Source organism: Podarcis gaigeae (assembly GCF_964106915.1).
Source record: "Podarcis gaigeae genome assembly, chromosome: 8".
Taxonomy (NCBI): domain Eukaryota; kingdom Metazoa; phylum Chordata; class Lepidosauria; order Squamata; family Lacertidae; genus Podarcis; species Podarcis gaigeae.
The window spans coordinates 53639607-53660085 of NC_139684.1; the positions used below are offsets into that span (position 1 = coordinate 53639607).

General features: G+C 45.4%; 1 protein-coding gene across 4 annotated transcripts in view; it reads right to left on the reverse strand.

The window, feature by feature from the left end:
• KCTD15 (potassium channel tetramerization domain containing 15) overlaps window positions 1-18645 on the reverse strand; it is a 66121-nt gene extending 47476 nt beyond the window's left edge. Inside the window, exons 1-2 of one of the 4 annotated variants that reach the window (XR_014567221.1) lie at window positions 17312-18645; window positions 10556-10734 (exon numbers count right to left, since the gene is read on the reverse strand). Coding sequence is in view for 2 of the 4 variants with exons in the window: in XM_083751222.1 (XP_083607348.1) it covers window positions 10556-10734; window positions 16486-16488 (182 nt within the window). In the remaining 2 variants the exon portion in view is untranslated. The other 3 variants (XR_014567222.1, XM_083751223.1, XM_083751222.1) reach the window with 3 other exon arrangements.
• Window positions 18646-20479: the final 1834 nt, after the last annotated feature.

The window sequence follows — 20479 nt, forward strand, 5'->3', positions numbered from 1 at the left end:
GCTTGGCATTCTTGACATGCAAAGTAGCTTCACTTGCTATTAATGCAATGGCACTAGCTTCTTTAAAAATCTGGTCAAACCAGCCAAACTGTGCTTTGATTGTGACACAATTAATGCATTCCTGGCGAAGTATGATAAGCCAACCTGGCGTGTTTTGGCAAAACAGCCTGACAAAGATGGTACGTTATGGGGAATAGACTGAGGGATGGACCTGTTCATTCACATCCAAGGTGTGTTTTGAATATTCCAGAACCATCAATTATGGGTTACCAGGCAGAACACCCTCTTCCTCTACAGTAGCTCACTCTGAAGTTTGAGGAAATTAGCAAAAACCTGTTTGGGAACATGATTTTATTTAATTAATTTATATACCTCCCTTCATGTGAAGATCTCAAAGCAGTTCATAACTGGAGACTGCTGTTTTTGCTTTTTACTGCCTATTTATTTATTGCTCTGTTTTACTGAATTGTAGTTCTATTTCCATATATTTTCAGAAATTTGACTCCTCCTCCCCTTCACCTCCAAATCCCAGAAGATTGGGTTAATTTTCAGGGTATGATGGACTAAATATGTGAGGTTGGTTAGGGGAATTTCATCCTGATATGCCAAGTGGTAGTGCCTTTATGCTGTATGATCTAATAACAGGTAACAACTGGAAGATCTGATTAACAGAAATCAGGTAAAATGGAGAAAGGCCCTCAGCACTCTAAATATTATATTTCCAGCAAACATCTGACAATAACATTGAGATTTGCAACAATAATAACATTGAGATTATGGACTAACTAACATCTCTGAAGGCATTATGAATGGATCAATAAAGTATAAGGGGCCAATTGCCTGTGCTTTATAAATCATTATGAGAGGCAGAAGACACAGAAAACAGAACGAAGCAGATGTGAGAAGAAGTCCAATTTCTTGCTGCAATCCAGCATGCACACTCCTGGAAATAAGCTACTCTGCACAGAGTGGGAGTTACTTTTAAGTAAACATGCATAGGGTCACACTGGGGCTGGGTAACCATTACAGGATAGGTGCCCATCACAGTAAACTGTGGTCAATGGGATACACCAAACACAGAGATCCTTTCCGAGAGAAACAAACTGTTTGCTCAGATAAATCATGACTGGCAAGCCAAGTATAAACCTTGGCTTAATGTTGTTTGGTTGGCCGAAGAAAAACAAAGCACAACCCCTGGTTCAGATGTAATGCTAAGCCAGGAGTCATAGTCTTTTGCTCTGATGGTAAACAACTAACCATTGTTTACTGTGACGTAAAAAGGCTGTCTTTGTACTAAAGGTAATACATGTAAGATTTAATGTTGTTGTTAACAGTTATTGTTCTTTAAAACAATATTTTTATTAATTAATTAATTAATTAATTAATTAATTAATTAATACTATCTTAGCTCACTGTTCGCTTTCAGGCTGATGAATTCTTTAAAAATAGAATTTCATGAGTTTGCCATTTAGAGGGATTAGGTAATGACTGGGTTGTATCTACGGCCAGGCCTACTCAGGGTAGATCCATTGAAAGCAAAGGACATGAATAACATCGGTTCTGTAATTTCAGCAGGTCTACCCTGAGTAGAACATAGCTGCATACAGCCCTACATTCTAATTTATTATACATTGCCATTGTTGTGCACAATGCCTGACAGAGTACACAAGTCAGGTCCCAGCTCCAAGGGGACTACAATCTAAAATTTGACACAAGGGAAACCATAGAGAAAGGGGAGAGAGGTGGAGACAGAGGTAATGAAGGCAAGGATGGGCAATTATTTCAGTTACACATGCTTAAAAAATATTAAATACTAAATAAAATTATTGGACTTAAAACACCTTTCAAGATTTTGATAAATCCCAAAACCCAAGATTTACTTGGGACTTTACTGGAAGGATAATTTCCTGTCCTATGCAAGTTTACTTGTAAGTAAGACCCAAGGAGCTCAGTAAGAGTTATTCCTGGATGAGTATATATAAGGACTGCAGCTACAGGCAATGCATCTGTCCCCAGTGGGGAAAATAAAAATCCCACTCAACTCAGCAGGGCTTAATTACAAGTAGTTCAGGCTGGATATTTTTAACTGTCAAGACACTCTAACTGAAATTTAGGTTATAATGGAGATGGCGAGCAATGTAGGTGGGGATGCGGAAGGAAAATTAAGTGCCCTGGACCTGGATCAAGACCTGCATGTATTCCAGTTTTACTTCCCAGAGGGCTTTTTCCTTATTGCCCAATTAAGTGCATGTGCGTAAGAACTTAAAAAAGTAAGGAGAATCCCTCCCACCTTATTTCTTCAAACAGACGCCTTCACCAACCACATAGGAACCTTAAGCATTGTTACCTTTCTTTCAGTCTGCAAAAGCTGGTGACAGAATCACTGAATCGTAGAGGGAGAAGGGACCTCCTGGGTCATCTAGTCCAACCCCCTGCAATGCAGGAATCACACCTGATGATTCCCCGACAGACGGCCACCCAACCTCTGCTTAAAAACCTCCGATGAAGGAGAGTCCACTGCCTTCTGAAGGAGTCCGATCCACTGTTGAACAGCTCTGACGGCCAGAAAGTTCTTCCTACACTTTAGTAAAAAAAATCTCCTTTCTTGTCATTTAAACCCACTGTAGGTCTCAATAAAAATGAGTTGGCTTCCATCTTGGTCATGAAAGGTGTTGCTAAGAAGCTTAGTATCAGTGACATTGTAAATATCCTCTAACAACTACATATTTATCTAGGAAGGTGAACCAAGCCAAGGTTTAGGGGACGCAGGCAAGACCATTCTTTAGAATGAGTGTGGGGAGCCACTGGTCCTCTTGCTGTTACTGAACTACAATGCCCATCAACCTCAGCAAGAACAGCCAAGGTTGATGGGAGTTGTAGTCCAACAACATCTGGAGGTCCAAAGGTTCTGCGTTGTTAACAGGAGTGACTCTCGTCTGTTGTGCCAAGAGGTATGGGAAAACCTCAGGATAAGCTGAGGTCTCCCACCCTCCCTGGTTCCTGATACAAAGCCAGCCAAAGTGTGTATCTGCTAATTGGCTGTCATAGAGCTCTGGCAGAGAACAGAAGAAGAGCCTGCTGGGTCAGCCCAATGCCCCATCTATTCCACCATCCTGTTCTCAAAGTGGCCAACCTGTGAGGAATGTGAAAGGATTCAAGCTCAAGAAACCTCCCCCCCCCCATCCTGTGGTTTCCAGCAACTGGTATTCAGGAGCATTGTTGCTTCCTAAGAGATGCTTGCCTGAAGACCCTATTTGCATACCACACACCTTTGTGATCACCACCCATGAGAAGCCTGAAGTCCTGCAAGTCGTTTCTCCCTCCACCCCTGTTCTAGGAAAACCCCTTCTCTCGTATTTCCGAACTCTGGAGGACCAAACCCCAAACTTAAAACCATGTTGAATCCTTCTAGACTGCAAGCAGTTTGTTTGTTTACAGTGGTACCTCAGGTTAAGAACTTAATTTGTTCTGGGGGTCTGTTCTTAACCTGAAACTGTTCTTAACCTGAAGCACCACTTTAGCTAATAGGGCCTTCTGCTGTTGCCACTGCGCGATTTCTGTTCTCATCCTGAAGCAAAGTTCTTAACCAGAGGTACTATTTCTGGGTTAGCGGAGTCTGTAACCTGAAGCGTCTGTAACCCGAGGTACCACTGTACTGCATTTATGTGTCACCTTTCCCCCTCCAAAGTGTGCAGGGTAGTGTACATTATTCTCCTCCTCCTCATTTAATCCCCACAGCAAACCTGTGAGCTAGGTCAAGCTGAGAGACAGTGACTGGCCCAAAGTCAGCCCAGCGAGCTTCATAGCTGAGTGGGGATTTGAACCCTGGTCTCCCTAGTCCCACACTCTAACCACTACGCCATACTGGCTTTGCTCCATGTCCCTGCACCCCTAATTCTCCTTTGCCCCCATCAGTGCTTATCAATTTTATACTTAATCAGTTAAGGCTCAAGGGGACGCAGTAAAGAATAGGTTCCCCTCAGCTCCCTGTCACAGAGGAGATTCCTTTGCTTTGAAGTCCAAGTTGGCTTTCACCTTTAGGTGATCAGGGCGAGAAGTCAAGAAAATCCTGGTGTATTTTGGCTACCTAATTCTAAGGGAGACTGCTAAGTGGTTCCTCTTGTTACCCTTGCATCTGGGAAGTATATCAATGCCTCTAAGAGCCACTGAAAGAGGATACAAACATATGCTCCCCTCTGGAATAGGCAAAATCTCTGGCTCTTCCTCTCTCACCAGCTCCTAACCCATTCTTTACCTCTTGGTCTACCTCACTAATGAGATTTCCCACGCTACCCTGGTTAGATGGTACTTTGCACCTAGAACGTTTTCACTTCTCCAATTTGCTGGCTTTTATGTCCACTGTACATTTCCCCTCCTCTTCCTTATTTGGCTAAAGGGTCACTGCTCTCTCCTTTTGAATTATCCTCAAATTGCTGCTCCTTCCCCATTCTTTCTCTCTCACCTTTTGCTTCTTAACTTCAAGCACCCCTGCCTCTTGAGTTTTAACAGCAGAGCTGCCAATTGGGTTCAATGCTCTGTATGCGTTACTATTTTTATTGCATTGGTTGTTGTTATGATCATCATTAAGAATATCTTTTCGTTGCATTACTCCAAAACGACTCAAAGCAACTTACAATCACAACAGAAATATTAAAAGCAATTGCAATAAATGCAATCGACAAAAGCCTAAAAAATCTAAACGGACACATCTATACAAATAAAAGGCAGGTCTAGAAGATCCGGTCCCACCAAAAAAGACCACATTCACATCAAAGCCCCTTCACCTAAGTGCCAAAACAAACGCCCAGGTAAACAGGGAAGCTTTTGCCTGGTGCCTAAACTAGACAAAGAGGGCACCAGGAGAGCCTCCCTGGGGAAAACATTCTACAAGAAGGGAGTCACCACTGAGAAGGTGCTTTATACCAGAGGTGGGGAACCTGTGGCCCTCCCAACGTTGTTGGATTCCAACTCCCATAACTCCCAGCCATCATGGTCAATGGTCAGGGATGGTGGGGCTTGGAAGTCCAGCAAGATCTGGATTGCTGGAGGGATCTCATTTTCTCCTCACAGCAACCCTGCGAGGTAGGCTAGGGTGAGAGAGTATGGCTTGCCCAAGGATGGATTTGAATGCAGAGCTCGCTGGGACAAGCCCACATCCAACCCGACACAAGGGTAAGAAGTGTGACCTGCCTTGAAGGTTTGTTTCCTGAGATAACGTTATCTCACAAGCATCCTAAGCGCTTATTATTTTATTTATTTATTTCATAAAAATTTATACACTGCTTAATGGAGGGGGTGGTAGTTAACCATCAAAGCAGCAGCTTACAAAAAAAAGGTAAAACAATAAAATAATCAATAGGAAAAAACTAACAGCAGTAATTAAAAACTTTCAAGAAGTTAAGATTAAAAGAGACTTAAAAAGACTGGCGCTTGCATCAACTTTCTCAACACCTCTGTAGGCTTCTCTAAATAAAAAAGCTTTTAGCAGGTCATGACAAGAGTACATTAAAGCACTTGCTTGATGTTACTAGGCAGGGAGTTCCAAAGTTTTTACAAATGAATAATGGGTATTTTGTGGTACCTATATCAGTTCCAGTACAACTGCTTGAAGAGGTTAATTGGGAACATATGGGGTAAGACGATGTCATAGGTGCTACAGTTAGTGCAAACATCAAATTACATTGTCAGTAAGTCTGCCATTTAAGGAAGGGAGTATCAGTGCCCTGTGATTCCTCCTAAACCTCCCTCCCTCTACTCAAAAACTGGGCCCAGTTCCCACTTTGGAACCAAGAAAAAAAAGGGGGGAGCCTCTAGGGAAGAATCAGTGGAAGGGTTAAGCTCCCCTTGCACTGCCACCACCAATTTGGCCCTGCAAATGCCCTTCCTGCTGCTATCCATAAATATTAAGATACAGGGTCCTGCTAGGGCATGTCATTTTAGGGGATGAAATTTTATTTTTGCAAATTTCTTCAGTGAGGAGTCTGGCTATTCAAATCTGCTATTATTTTTGTGATTGGACAACATTTAGCTTGGTAAATCTATGTTGGATTGAAAAGCATATTAACTGCTCTTGGAAAACCAAAGCATTTTCATGATACCTTTTGAAAATTTCAGGTAATGCTAAATAATAATAATATAATTATAATATAATATAATATAATATAATATAATATAATATAATATAATATAATATAATAATATAAAACAAGTTTGCAAGTTTGCAATTGCAAGTTCTTGGCTATCATTTTTAATTATTTCTATGCAATTTTACACACATTTTACTTATCAAGCAAAGCTACATTAAAATTAATGTAATCAAAATATCTTTTGAATTCCTAAGTCATATCACAACTTTTTAGAACCCCTCGTTTTTGGAATTTGAAAGTTGAAAAATTCAGCATGCCCTAGGTCCCGCTCCCTGTTGCCATTTGTCTGACTGTGATATTCAGACAAACAGATCGTCCTCTTTGAGTGGTCCTCCCCCAGAGGTTTGTACTGTAAACTTATTAGATTGTGATTCTTTCATTGCAAGGGGTTGGAGCAGATGATCCTTGGGATTCCCTTCCAACTCTACAATTCTATGATTCACCACACCTAAATTAAACTTAGGAATTAATTTTCCTCAAGTCTCATTTTTCCATGTTTCATACTCGTTTCTCTTCAACAACTCCAGTGTGGATAATACTTTAAATATTTCCAGTTGTTATTTTCCCTCCTTTCTTTCTTCTTTCTCCCCACTCCCGCTTTCCCCTTTAATCATGAAACAGATGTTTGGGGCTGCAGCACTTTCTCTAAACTTCTGCGTACATAATATCAGCGGCTTCCAAACCTTCTGCCTTCAAGCAATTCTTCCCACATTGGCTTTTCAGCTAATGGACATGGACTGCATTCTGCCGGGGATTATGGGAATCCCGGAGGCTGCCTTACACTAAATCAGACCATGGGCCCATTTGGCTCAGGACTGACTGCACTGACAAGCAGCCGCCCTCCACGAAAATGCCTTCTCCAGCTCTACAGGGAGATGATGGAGGCTGAACCTTGGACCTTCTCTACAACCAAGCATAAGAACACAATAACCTTGCTGCTGATCAGGCCAATGGCCTATCTACTCTAGTCCAGCATCCTGTTCTTACAGTGGCCAACCAGATGCCTGAGGGAAACCCACAAACAGGACCTGAGAACAAGATCCCTTTCTCCTCCTGCGGTTTCCAGCTACTGGTATTCAGAAGCATTGATGTCTCCAACTGCAGAGGTAGAGCATAACCATCATGGCTAGTAGCCACTGGTGGCTCTGTCTTCCATGCATTTGTCTAATCCTGTTTAAAGCCATCCAAGATGGTGGCCACTGCCACTGCCTCCCGAGGGAGCCAGTTCCATAGTTTGCGCAGTGTGAAGTAGTACTTTCTTTTCTCTGTCCTTTATCTTCCAACATTCACCTTCGTTGGATGTCCACAAGTCCTTGTGTTATGAGGGAGAAGAACTTTTCTCTATCCACTTTCTCAGTGCCATACACAATTTCATAACCGTCTACCAGATTGCCTCTTCCTCGCCTTTTCTCTAAACTAAAAAGTCCCAAATGATGCAACCTATCTTTATGAGGCCCCACTGAAATGCACTATACATTTCAAACAGTGTCCTATCACTTTAAAGAGCAATGGCTTCCCCCCAAAGGATCCTGGGAGCCGTAGTTTGTTAAGGTGGCTGAGAGTTGTTGGGAGGCCACCTATTCCTTCTCTCAGAGCTAAAATCCCCAGAGTTCCCTGGGAAGAGGGCCTGATTGTTAAGCCATTCTGGGAACTGTAGCTCTGTGGGGGGTATAGGGGTCTCCTAACAACTCTCAGCACCCTTAACAAACTGTAGCTCCCAGAATTCTCTGGGGGAAGCCGTGACAGTTTAAAGTGATATCACAGCACTTTGAGTGTATTATGTGAATGTGGCCACTTATATCAGGAGTGGCCAACCTTTACTGACCCAAGGACCACAACGAGGACTGGCCAACCGTGAGGGCTATATGCCTCCTTCGCACAGATGTGCATACACACATTCAGACAAACACACAATATTCAGACCCCAGCACTCTTTTGCTAATTAGCAAAGAAGCAGAATGGAGTTCAGGGGTGGAAGGAAGTTCTTGCTTTACCTTTCCTCCCTCTTCTGAGGCTCCACCATCTTGGGAAACAGAAAGGAGCCCTTCTTCCTAAGACCTTCCTACAATAGCAGCACCCCAGAGGGAGAAAAAGACCCCCTTGAAAGGTAAAAAAGATGCAACTGATTTAGAGACATGAGGTGTTTTGGACACCCAAGAAAGACCAACAACAGCTAGCAAAGGATGAGGAAGAGGAGCAAGGTGAACACAGATCAACAACAAAAATAAAATTCTTTTCTTTGCAAAAAAGGCAAATGTGGGAGGCACGTTTGTAGGGGGCAGATATGACCTGTGGGTCTGCTACCCCCACACAGAAGAGTTTTTGAAGAACCCAGTTTGAAAGCCTCACAACCCAAATCTCTCACTTGCATTGTTATATTAAGCATATTTATGCACTGGGCTGATGCTGTCGCAATAAACTTCAAATCAGCACCTTCAAATAAACATCCCCTTAGAAATCAGACAGCAGGGGAGCGTAATTAATCATCTTCGTAGTTTAAATGATAAATATTTCAGGCCATGATTCTTTCCTACAGGTCATTAAAGTATTCCACTCCATCTACCCCGGAACGAAATCACAGCCATAGTGCAGGATATCTCTACTTTGGGTTTAGAGGTTTGCCAGAATCAGTGCAAAAAACTCAAATTCAAAAAGAAATTGCACAAAAAAATTGAGCTTTCAGCAAACACTTTATCCTTCTGAGAATAAATCATATTTCTATATTGTAGAAGTAAAGGTCATGTATCATACATGTATTATCTCATAGCCAACCTTTAGCTGCTTAGGCAGAGACGGGGTACCTGTGCCCCTTCAAATGTTGTTGGGACTCCAGTTCCCATCAGCCCCAGCCAGCATGGCCAATAGCCACAGATGATGGGAGTTGTAGCCCAGCAAGACCTGCACTGAGGGGCTCCAATACATTACACACCAAAACAAACCCAGGTTTGCTACCAAGTGTACTCTTGACAGTGACAGGGAAGCTGCAGACAATCCTGGCCCTCTGAGCGGTGAACCTATGTGATCTACGTGAGCAATCATGTGCCTGTCTCACCCATACGCTGCATGTTTAGGTGCAAACTTATAATGTGTGAAGCAGAACCTCTGACAGCCGAGGCAAACATGGAGTCACATCAACAGATCCAGGAAAGTTCTTGCACAATTCACTGGAAAGTTCTTGCACAATGAACCTACAAAAAGCAATTAAGGATTTTCTCAACAGCACAGAAACCATGCACTGGGCTTGTGTAGGAATCTTTCTAACAGATTTATCCCTCCATCTGCAGACCTGGTACCAATTCTGAGACCTGAAGGATCTTCTTTTAATGAGAGCTTTGAAAGTTTTGCATATGTAGCTTCCTCTCTTTTCAACTGTGAGTCTCTGAATCATTATAAAGTATGAACCAAGCCTCTGTTAATTGCCATTACATCACACAATTGGACCAGGGAATTGCAACCCACCCCCATCTATCTGATGTCGACATATTCTGATGCACATAAAAATTAAATCCCATCCATCATTCAGTTTTTTGGGGGGACCCCTAAAACCTAATCCAAACACCTTCCCAGGACAGCCTCTTCCCCAGAAACTCAGCATCTTGACAACAGGCTTTACAAGATAGGTGGGTCTTTAGCATCTAACCACTAGAATGGTACACAACTCAGATATGTGCAGCAACAAACTTATGCGCAGCTTCGAAGAAGATGTTTGCCCTGAAAGCCACCAGCAAACACTACAATGCTGCATGTTTGCTTATTAATTTCTTTCGGGCTTGTGTGTCTGTAAGAAAGTGCTTAGAGGCAAAGATTGCACCTAAATGGGACTTATTTCCAAATAAACTGGAAGAACCAAGAAATGACAATGCAGTGGAGAATCGTCAACAAATTACTGTCTCTCAAGTCAACCTTGAGCACATTAATTCGCGTATGAATACAATTTCTTTCAGCTGCACTTCCTTTTTTCTGTTTCTGAGCTCAGGATTACTGCAGATGAAACAGACTTGCAAATTAAGCTCCATCGAAACAATTTCAAAACAAAAGTGACTGGAGAACAAGCAAGCAAATTCCCACCGGTGACAAATTCACTGAAAAGGAACAACCGGAAAACTCTTTGCGAACTCTCTTTGGGGCTGCCAAGAGTGTGCACACACCTGGGCTAAAATCACCTTTCAACGGGCACATTTATTTAGCTACAAAGCAGGGGCACTGGCAAAGGCAGACAGCAATCGCAACAGGTGCTTCAAACACAAGGTTGCAAGACAGAAGGCGGGGAATGCATCGGAGGGTTCAATCTGAAAACAGCACAAGCATTTCGCAGTTTCCGACTCTACTCGTCTTACGGCTGAATTCCTGTTATCAAAGAGCGTTAAGTTCCATGCGTTGGACGCTGCCAGGAAAAGTGTTGACCTTACCTGGAATCTGGGTACTTTGTCAAGGTGGCCAGGCTACTGGTGTACATGTGTCCTCCTACATCAATGTGCACGGGGGCGTTGGATTTGGTGAGCTGAGCTGGGAGAGGGATTCCTTGGGCAGCCAATGGAGAAACCGGAGACCGTGTTAAAGACAGCCGGGACATCGCTCTGCCTTCCTCCTAGAAGCCCCCAACAGAAAAAAGAGAAGAAAAATCCTCTTAAGCACAGCTGTGCTTTACCTTGATTCCAATGAGATCACAGATCTAATAAGATCATTTCTGCATCTGCCTGATCACATATTCAGCTAACAAATTATTGCCACCTTCGTAATTAAGTGTATTTGCATCATACTCTTCAAAGGACCAGCGGGCAAAGAGAAAAGATGCTTATTAGCAATAAGAAATCAAGCGGGAGGGGGGATCTTTTTCAAGGTGTCAGCCTCAAGGGGCATAAAACAAACTGCAAAATTCTAATTAAAGGTCGCGGGCTTATGTGTTAGATGTGAAATATCCCCTGACAAACGAATAACCAATTTGTGAATTGGGATTCAGGGGTTTTTGCAAGTTTGTCTCAGTAACGAGACACCTCTAAATTAGTGACTTCCTCAGTACCTAAGGCATTTCATTTAGACATGTAGTAAAATTCGCATCAAACATAGAACATTTTTTTTAAAAAAACTACCTACACAACACAACTACTAATACCTATTTTTTATCTAGAGGAAAAGCCGCCTAGCTGAAGAGCAGGCTAGAACAAAAATCACCATTTAAAAAGTGACCACTGTTACCCTCTGTATACCATTTCCAAATATCTTGTGTTCTCAGCTGAAGTCATATACTACAGACCTATCTAGGCATACAGACAACAATAATGTTTATAGTCAGTTCTTTCTTTCTTTCTTTTTTAAAAAAGGAGTTTAAACTCAAAAGACTTTCTTTCCATAAATTTAATCACTAAAATTCAGATTTCTATGAAAATGTCAAGAAATTTGATTGCCCTCAGCCTTCGAGAGAATAACAATCAGATTTTAAACTTTGACAGACAGTAGGTACTTCAGTTTGCTTTAATGCTTAGAAGCTATTCCGACACATAAGTGGTATATAAATTAATAAATAATAATCTGGATAAAACAATACTGTCGCACATACAGGCAACCAACACAAAATCTTGCAAGACATTCCAAGTGGCACAGCCTATAAACTTCATTTCTAAACACCCCCCCCGCCCACTCATTACAGCAAAATATTCCAAATATTACAGCTATGAAACATTTCAGAGAATAATTTAATTGACTTGGTATTTTTATTTGCAGTCACAACACAGAGCATCTATATTCTGCTAACATCCGACAGGCACACCCTATGCAATATTTCACAGTGAATTTCCATTTCTTACAGACTCCTTTGACCGTACTTCTCAGAATCCAAAGTCTCCCTTTTTAACATCATCGCAACAATACGACTAGCTTGGACAAAATCACCCCAACAGGCAGAAAACATTTGCTTTTCCAAATTGCATAGAAACTGGCTGAAAAGTAATTTTGGGACATCGGTACAAAGAATATAAACTCCACGTTTAATTGACTGTTTTGCCACTCTGCCACCAGAAATACATCACCCCATTACGGATCCACATCCTTTTCTGTCTTGACACGCAGAAGTGCAGAACGGACATCTAACCTGAGCGCTACCCCAAAGATTAGTGCTGTCCCAGAAACTTCAGCCAGTTGGCAGGAAATTATCATTAGCATTTTGACAATAGCACCACCTTCAAGAAGAGGGGCTGAATTCTTTAAAAGAGCAAATGACTCTTGGTTCTTGCCCTGAGCCATCTTAAGCAAATACTTCACATCATCAACGGAACTACTTGCTTTCAACAAATAATTTAAGAGTGTCAGCCCCATTGTCTTCTGCCATTTCTTCCTGCTTGTAGATGCCCCATCTCCCCAGATGCCTACAAATTATCCCAACACCAAAGAACACAATAAGCTCTTATACGTACTAGATTCCTGGGTTTAAATTTTTGGGGGTCTCCAGCTCGAAGCTTGATGTCACCGCTGCCTGTCTTTGTTCTGACCCCAGCTAGCCTATTATCCCCTAATAATAGTGTTACAGGAGCTGCCTAGGAAGTCCCTATAACTAAAGGCAGCAATTTCCCTCGTGAATAATCACCGTTCTGCCTTCTTCCTCCTTCAGAATGAAATCTTAGCAACAGAGAAAGCCCTTCAATTCTTACTTTGCAATGGTTTTATCTTGCAATAGAGACTTCTGGCAAGAAATGACAGCCGCTAGATAAAGGCAGAAGGCGCAGGCTGTTCTGATTTGCAGAAGCAGGATTTCCATTGAATTTACAGAAACAAGAGTGTAGTCCAAGTGTTCTAGCCAACCTACAACAGCAACATCTCTGTCTAAGGGTCCCTCATACAAAATATGTCTCCTTGGAATCAAGTTCCACACTATGAGGCATAACCCTGGTAAGAGTGATTAGGACTGCAGGCTCACAGCTCCATCACAAGCATTTTTACTCAGAAGTAAGTCCATCTGTTTCCAGTGGGGCTCACTTTCCAGCAATTTTGCATAGGGCTACAACATTAATTTCTCATCCTGGATGTCAACTGTGCAATCTAGCAATTTATACTATTCCCTTGCATGGCTTTTTGAATTACCTCTGTGCACTGTTGCTGTCTCTCACTTGTTAGATGCAGAAAAAAATTTATTCAAGTCTGCAGTCCACAAAATTGAGCAGATGCTAATCTAAATCTAATGGGGACCCAGATCTGAATTCAGAGTGGACTAGAAAGATGGGTATGCAGATTACAAAAACACCACCCAGGTGTTTGTTTGTTTTTGTCACAGAAGATGGATATTATGAGCTGAACTGTAAACGTGCAACTGACTCTTTTGCTCTCATTCACTTAAGATGACATTTTTCTCAAGCACTGTATCTACACCATCAAAAAGTATTCAGAGAAAAGGTAAATATTTTTGTATTTGTATCTAAAGAATGCACTGAAAGAATCAAACTGTCTTTTGGTTTACTGCTTCTGAAATGAACTTTTGACATATTCTGAGGCAGTCTCAAGTGAAAGTTTTTACAGAGTAATTAAGACGTGTGTGTGTGTGTGTGTGTAAACTAAGCACACTGTATTAGTTCAAATTATCCCTGTGTGGTTTGTCTACACAGGAAGAGGATCTCTGGGAGTTTGCTGAAGGCAGAGACACTGATTCACTGGTAAATTCTCCTGCGCCAGCCCTGCTCGAAATGAATGGGCAGTCTTGCAATGCTCTCATTCAAAAGAAATCTCATTGGATGATGCCAACAACCAACAGACCTGATACCCAAACTGCCTCCATGTTGGTGTGCAGAGTAGCTTTCTAGCATCTCTCACCAGGATCTTCCAAAAGGCAGCTTATTTCTTCCCGCCTTCCTGTGCTAACTGCCTAAGTGCTGCTTGTAAAAACTATTTGCCCGTGGAAAGTGAAATAACCACCATCCTATGCTCATTTACACACAAAATGATTTTGTGTCCCATTGAGCTCACAGTTGTTCCGCTCTCTAGGGGTGATTAAACTAGCTAGGCTGCTACAGCTTGCAATGATTTCACCGAATCGCTTCCCCATGAAGTTGCTTCTTTGCTAAGCTGTTATTTTAACCATAAAAGGTAAACAGAAGGCAGTTGTAAGAGCTCCATTCAACTCCATGCCCAGGGCTATCACCCTGGGGCAGAGAATGCTGAAAGACTGCAGAAATTTCCAGGGTGTTGCCTCTGTCTTCATTCTCTCTCTCACACACACAAGCCTACAGGAATATTATTCATTTAATATACACTCTAGATGCTACAATTTGAAATCCTCCTAAAAAAAAAAAGACTTCAAAAGTGCAAAATAAGTTTGGGATGGATAAAACTTTCCCTTTTTTGTACATACACACCCTGGGGGGCCATAGTAACCAATACTGCTGATGATGGGGTGGGATTGTGTTTTTTTGGAGGGGAAGGGGAGAAATATATATATCTGTACACCTGAGAGCAACTGCAGAAACTAAAAGGCAAAGCAGGCAAAGGCCAAGGGAGGGAAGGTGAGAGGTTGCAAACAATAGGAAACTACAGCAAATGGTATGCAGGGATTAAAAACAAAACAAAAAAGGGGGAAAGCAGGCAAAGAAAGGAGCTCCAAAAGAGGGACAAAGTTTAAATCAAGGCACACAGATACTTAAAAGCCTACAGATGGGAAGCCAGACTAATTAAGGATGTAAAAACGCTTTTGTTTCTAAAGTTTATTGTTGCCAGGATAAAAAAAAATTAATTGAAACTAATGCTGTTATTCACTCATGCAGTTTAATTCCTTCATGCCCATTTAAGAGATGAAATGAAAACTGCGGGTTTTTAAGAGATGCCTTGAAACAGTGCAATATACTCCCCCCCCCCCGCTCTTCTCTGGGATGCAAAAGGGACATCTTCCTTTCAGCCAGCCAGCTGCTTATCAAAAGCTTCAAGTGCACCCAAACTACTCTGTGGCTAAGGACTAGAGTCCAGCAGGAATGTCTGCAGGAGTCCCCCTGGAATGAAGGGGGGCCTGGCACAGCTTCCCTTCCCACCTCTACCCCACTTTCAAGGGAGCTTGTGCAGGAGACCTTCCTGGGCTGCACCCCCTGCCTATATCAGATCAAATCTAAAACCTGCTCTCTGGACCATCCCTTTGTTGGGCTCTCTTGGTCAAAGGCAGGTCTAGGGCAGCATCTGGATATAAGCATTTTTCACAGCACCTTTTCTGCCCCCCAAAGTCCTTGTCCTCAAGAGCCTTTGGAGAATATTAGTGCTCCCCTCCCTTTTGCAAAAGTCTTTTAACCTTTCCGTAGAAAATGTGCCCGTGGGTTAAGACATAGAAGGCCTGGACACCTTTGTTTGTGCAAAAGATGCTCAGCTCTGCACAGTTGGTAGTCTTTAAAAACCCAGGGATGCAGGGGGTGGAACAACTGCACAACCAGGGAGTTGACAGCTGAGGTGTAACCTGGTCATTAGGAGTGTGGAAGGGTGCAAGTTCATGGCCTCCTGTCAATATCTGCCTCGGGTTTTTTTTATGGGAGTGGATGGAGAGTTCAGCCAGAGCTATTGCTAGGAAGTGGCTTCCCTTTAAAAATGTCCCAGCTCACTTAAGCACAGAACTTGGTCTGAAAGGTGCTTTCTGTCCCTCCATCCTATGTGTGCACACAAATACAACACACAAGCCTGCACTTTCCTCCGCAGGAAGAAGTTGCACGGGTCCCAGCTGAAACTTCCCTCTGTATTGAAAGTGCAGTCTTCTGTAGGCTCAAGTGGAGGGCCATCCCATTATGTTGAATGGGCCCCAGGTTAAGTTCTGTATCAGAGAGCAGCCTGGGGGTCTTTAAGACTAAATCTCCGCACAAACTCAAGCAGGCATTCCCATCTACTCGCCAGCGTGCAAGTGGCCCAGCACATCCAAACAACCCGCGCTGGTCTCCTTTTTGAGCGCTGGTCATCCTCTAAACAGCATTCAGGGAGGCTCGCTCCAAACTTTTGGCTTTGCCAAAGAAAAGCTCCCAGCAGTAGCGGGAAGCAAACAAACAAACAAAAATCAAAGAATAAAATTAAATTAAAAGAGCAACATGGCGCCTTTTCTTCTTTCACAGAAGCAGCAAAGCAGGCAGATGGAAGAGGGAGAGTAGTGTCCCCCCCTCTAGAAAGGGGAGCTCCAGCCCTAGAGCAGGGCTTGGGGAGCCCCGCGCGCGGCGTGTACCGACAGCGCAAACCGACGATCGCCGGCAGTCCTGGGCCAAGCCGGCTCGGCTCGCCGCCCTCTCCTAATCGCTGGCGCCAGACTTTCATTCACAGCCCGCCTGCCTGCCTGCCTGGGGCTTTGGCTCCCCCTCTCACCCGTTCCCTCCAAGCGCTTTTCCTTCATCATCCTCACCATTTCTTTGGCCTTTTGTGCAGAACCAGCCCTCGGGGAAGGGGGCTTCCTAAAGAAGGGACGCCCCCCCCTTTTCCCCCAGCCGAGGAGAAAACGGAAAGCACTAGGAGCGCCAATGTTTCCCCCCGCCCCGCACGGCACTCACCCCCAAAGCAGCCGGCAGCCCTTTCTGGCGCCCCTCATCGTCACCCCAACCACCGATCCCCCCCCCCTTCCAAAGCCGCGGCGGCTGTCAAGGCGCGCTCGCTCGTGCATGTACCATTCAAACGCCGCGGGGGCCCCAGTGAGCGCCGCGCGCTTCCCTCCACGCCAGCCGCAGCTCCCTTGGCCCGGATCCTTTCCACCTCCCCCTCCCCCTTTCCACCCCTCTCCCCGCTTCTCCAGCTTGATGCTAGGAGGGCAGCAGCAAGAGGCGAGCAGCCTCGGGCGAGGGGGCTCCAGCCAAGCTGGCCATCATCGCTGCTGCCTCCTGCCTTTTTTTTTTAAACGGGAGAAAAAAAATAATAAAAGGCAAAGCTACACACATACGCGCGGCCGCGCGGAACAAGCGCGCGCACGGAGCCATGCGTGCACACGCGTGCACACACACACACACGGTGCAAAGGAAGGGTTTGGCTGGAAGTGTCACTGTAGCTTTAAAAAAGGCAGCTGCACACACAAGACCCAAGATCCGAGTTGAGTTGCAAAAACCACTTGGGGAGGGGGGATCCCCTGCTTTGGAAGGCGCGCACGGTGCAAACCAAAGGAGGAAGCAGAGAGAGAGGCAAGCAGGAGGAGCCCGCTCGCCCGCCCGCCTTCCCCCGCCAGCCCGGGTCGCCCGCCTTACCTTGAGCGCAGGCGGCGAAGAAGAAACGCCGACGAGCTGGGCCAAGCCCCCCGTCCTCCGCGCTGCGCGCCGCTCGCTTGGCGAGGCGGAGGGAGCTCGGGGCGCCTTTGTAGCTTCCTCTGGCTGAGCTGCCTCCGACCCTGCTGCCGCCGCCGCGATGCAATATTATTGTAGATCTATTTGCCCAGGCTTCTTCTTCTTCTCCGCTCTCTCTCTTTTCTTCTTTTCTGTTTGTTTTGCCTCGTCTGCGCGGGGAGGGGAGGAAAGCGGGGTGGCGGAGGAGGAGGGGGGATCGGGGAGAGAAGAGCCTTAAAACAGAGGAGCCGAGGCTGCTCGGGAGAAGAAAGGCAATAATCTCCTCTCTAAATAACGCGGGGAGAGGAGGGGGGAAAGGGAGGGAAAAAAGAAGGGGGAGAGAGAGAGAGAAAGGAAACCGCGAAAGGGAGACGGCGGCAGCAGCGGCTTCTCGCTCTGGGCTCTGAAAAAACGCCTCCGGCTCCGCCGCCACGTTAGGCTGCAATTAGCTCAGCCCTTTTCGCTCTCCTCTCGCCTGGGCTAGTTTCGCAGGAAAAGCCGATCTTGGCCCCAACCTTCTGCAAAATCTGCCTCCCCACCGCCGGAATTGTTGTTATTTATTTTTCTAAATTAACTCTTTCTGTGTCTTGCTTTAATTTTTTAAAAAGAAAAAAAAATCCTGTTGCAAATCTGCCTCCTCCCCGTCGCACCGACTACCCCCTGCAAAATCGCTTCCCCCCCCCCTTCTCCTCGCGAGCACCAAGCTTTGGGTCCTGTGTCGAAATCTCGCCTCTTTTTTTGCTAACGGTCCTGCCTCTTCGTCTTTCTTGGCTGGGGGTGGGGTGGGGGGGAGGATAACGGTTTGGCGCCGCCGGAGTCCTCAGGGCCACGTCCCTTCCAGAGAGACTTTAGTGGAAAAGAAGGAAAAGGTGGGGGTGGGGGCGCGAAAGGGAGGGAGCGCGCGCGAGGGGGAGCGCAAAGCTGATTTTAATCACTGTCATTTGGTCTGATGTAATATTTCCCGGGGCATTTCCCAACTAGGCATAAATTTGCAGCTCCCAAATAAGTCAGGCAGGGCACGTTTTGCACATCGTTGGAGTCCTCCCTCGTTACAACGAGGGGAGCACCCGGGCCGCTGCTGCACTTGTTGATAAACTGGAGCAAGTTTTGGAGACGGGTTCTCCCCCCTTCTTTTAATTACAAGACGAGCTCAGCGATCGAGGGGCTCAAACGGAGAGCCAGCAGAATAACCCTTCCCTTCCCTTTTCGATGACTCGTCTCTGCTCTTCTTTGGGGATCCGATTTTGTTTTATTCTCTCTCCCCCCCCCCCCGCGCCTCGGCTTGCAAACGCTCCCCCAATGCCCCGCAGGCCACTGGAAGCGAATGACGTCCGCGGCCAGGCATTGTGCGGCGGGAGAAAAGCGCCCTGGCAGGCCGCCTCGGGCCAAATGCGCCATTTCCATTGATGGCGCACGGCGAGAGATGGAGATGTCTGCTGCCGCCGCCGCCGCCACCGAGGCTTTGCCCAGGCAGGCGAGCAGCTCCAGGGGCGCTCCTGCTTCCTCCGGCCCGGCCGCAGCAGCCTAGCCGGGCCTCCTCCCTCTGCCCCCCCTCCCCGCCTGCTGGAAGCTTTCTCTCTCCGCCTCCTCCCTGCGCCTCCAGCCTTCGCCATAAACTTTGAACAAAAGCAGGTCGGATTGCGGGCCAAGCGTTTGTGCAGCGCGCTCCCTCCGGGGGAAACCGCCTCCAGCCCTCGGCGCCCCAATGAGGAGCGCGCTTGCCTCCCCTTGGCTGGCTGGCAGGAGCAACTTTCTGCCTGCCTGCCTGCCTGCCTGCCTTGCTTTCTTCCTAACATTCATGGCCTCCCAAACTCCTCAATGTGCTCCCGAGGAAGGAAAGAATGGACTCTCCATCGGCTTCGACGTGCGCGGGATTGCACTCAAGCCAGGCAAAAAGACTAATCTTACCCCGGGCTTCTCCCCCCTTCCAAATTATTGGAGAGGCATTTCTTGATAGAGGGGGTTGGCCTGGGAAGTTCCTATTTGACAGCCTGTACGTTGTCAATTTCACAGATATGAGCGCCATCCCTCCAGCCTTTCTTGTCAGTGATCAGTTGCAACTGCAGACGTTTATTTCCTCTCCTGGAAGGAACAAATAGGATCCCTGTCGGCCAATCATCCAAACTAAAACGCACATCATTCCCCACTGCCCCGCCCCCCTCCAGAAGTTCCCATTAACCACTTTTCCATGCGCACACATTCCAATTAGACCAAGCTAAACTGATGGGAGACGTGCGTCCCCACCCTCCGTTGCCCTCTCAGATTACAATGGTTAACTGCAAGTCTCCATTATTAGTACAATTTCTCCAGAATATCCTTTTTAGCTTTACTGTAAAATCTGCACTAAGGACATTACAATGTGTGTCAGTGTTATAGAATACAGCAGTTCAAGAAATTGACAGACATAACTAGGAGACCTCAATTATTCACTTATAGTAATTAAAATATGGGGGCAGAGAACTTTAAGAAAAACATCCATGTGTGTGTGTGTGTGTTCATTCATCTGACCCTGGCTTCCCCAACCTGATGTTTTCCATACTGAGGCTGATGGGAATTGTAGTCCAAAACATCTGGAGGACAAAGCTTGGGGTACAGTTTTGGTCTATTGGAGCACATTGCATCGCCTCCACCTTCAAGTATGTTAAGTCTCCCCTGTGTTCCTTTCTGCAATTCCAGGGAGTTCTGTAGCAGTTCTTACCTGGGATGTTGATCCCAAGGAAACTATTCCTTCTCTTGAGATTTTATATTACTGACTGCCACCACCTTCCCCAGTCTTACTTTCCAAATTTTATTCTCACTTTCCAAATATTTTTTTGAGTACAATGGTACCACTGGTTACGAACGCTTCTGGGTACGAACACTTCTGCTTACGAATGCTTCAGGTTACAAGATCCGCTAACCCAGAAGTAGCTGCTCCCATTTGTGAACTTTGCCCCAGGATGTGAATGGAAATCGCACACCAGAGGTGCACGCACAGCGGGAGGCCCCATTAGTGAAAGTGCGCCTCAGGATAACAATGGTTTCAGCTTAAGAACCGAGCTCTGGAACGAATTAAGTTCGTAACCAGAGGTACCACTGTATAGTAAGCCCTCA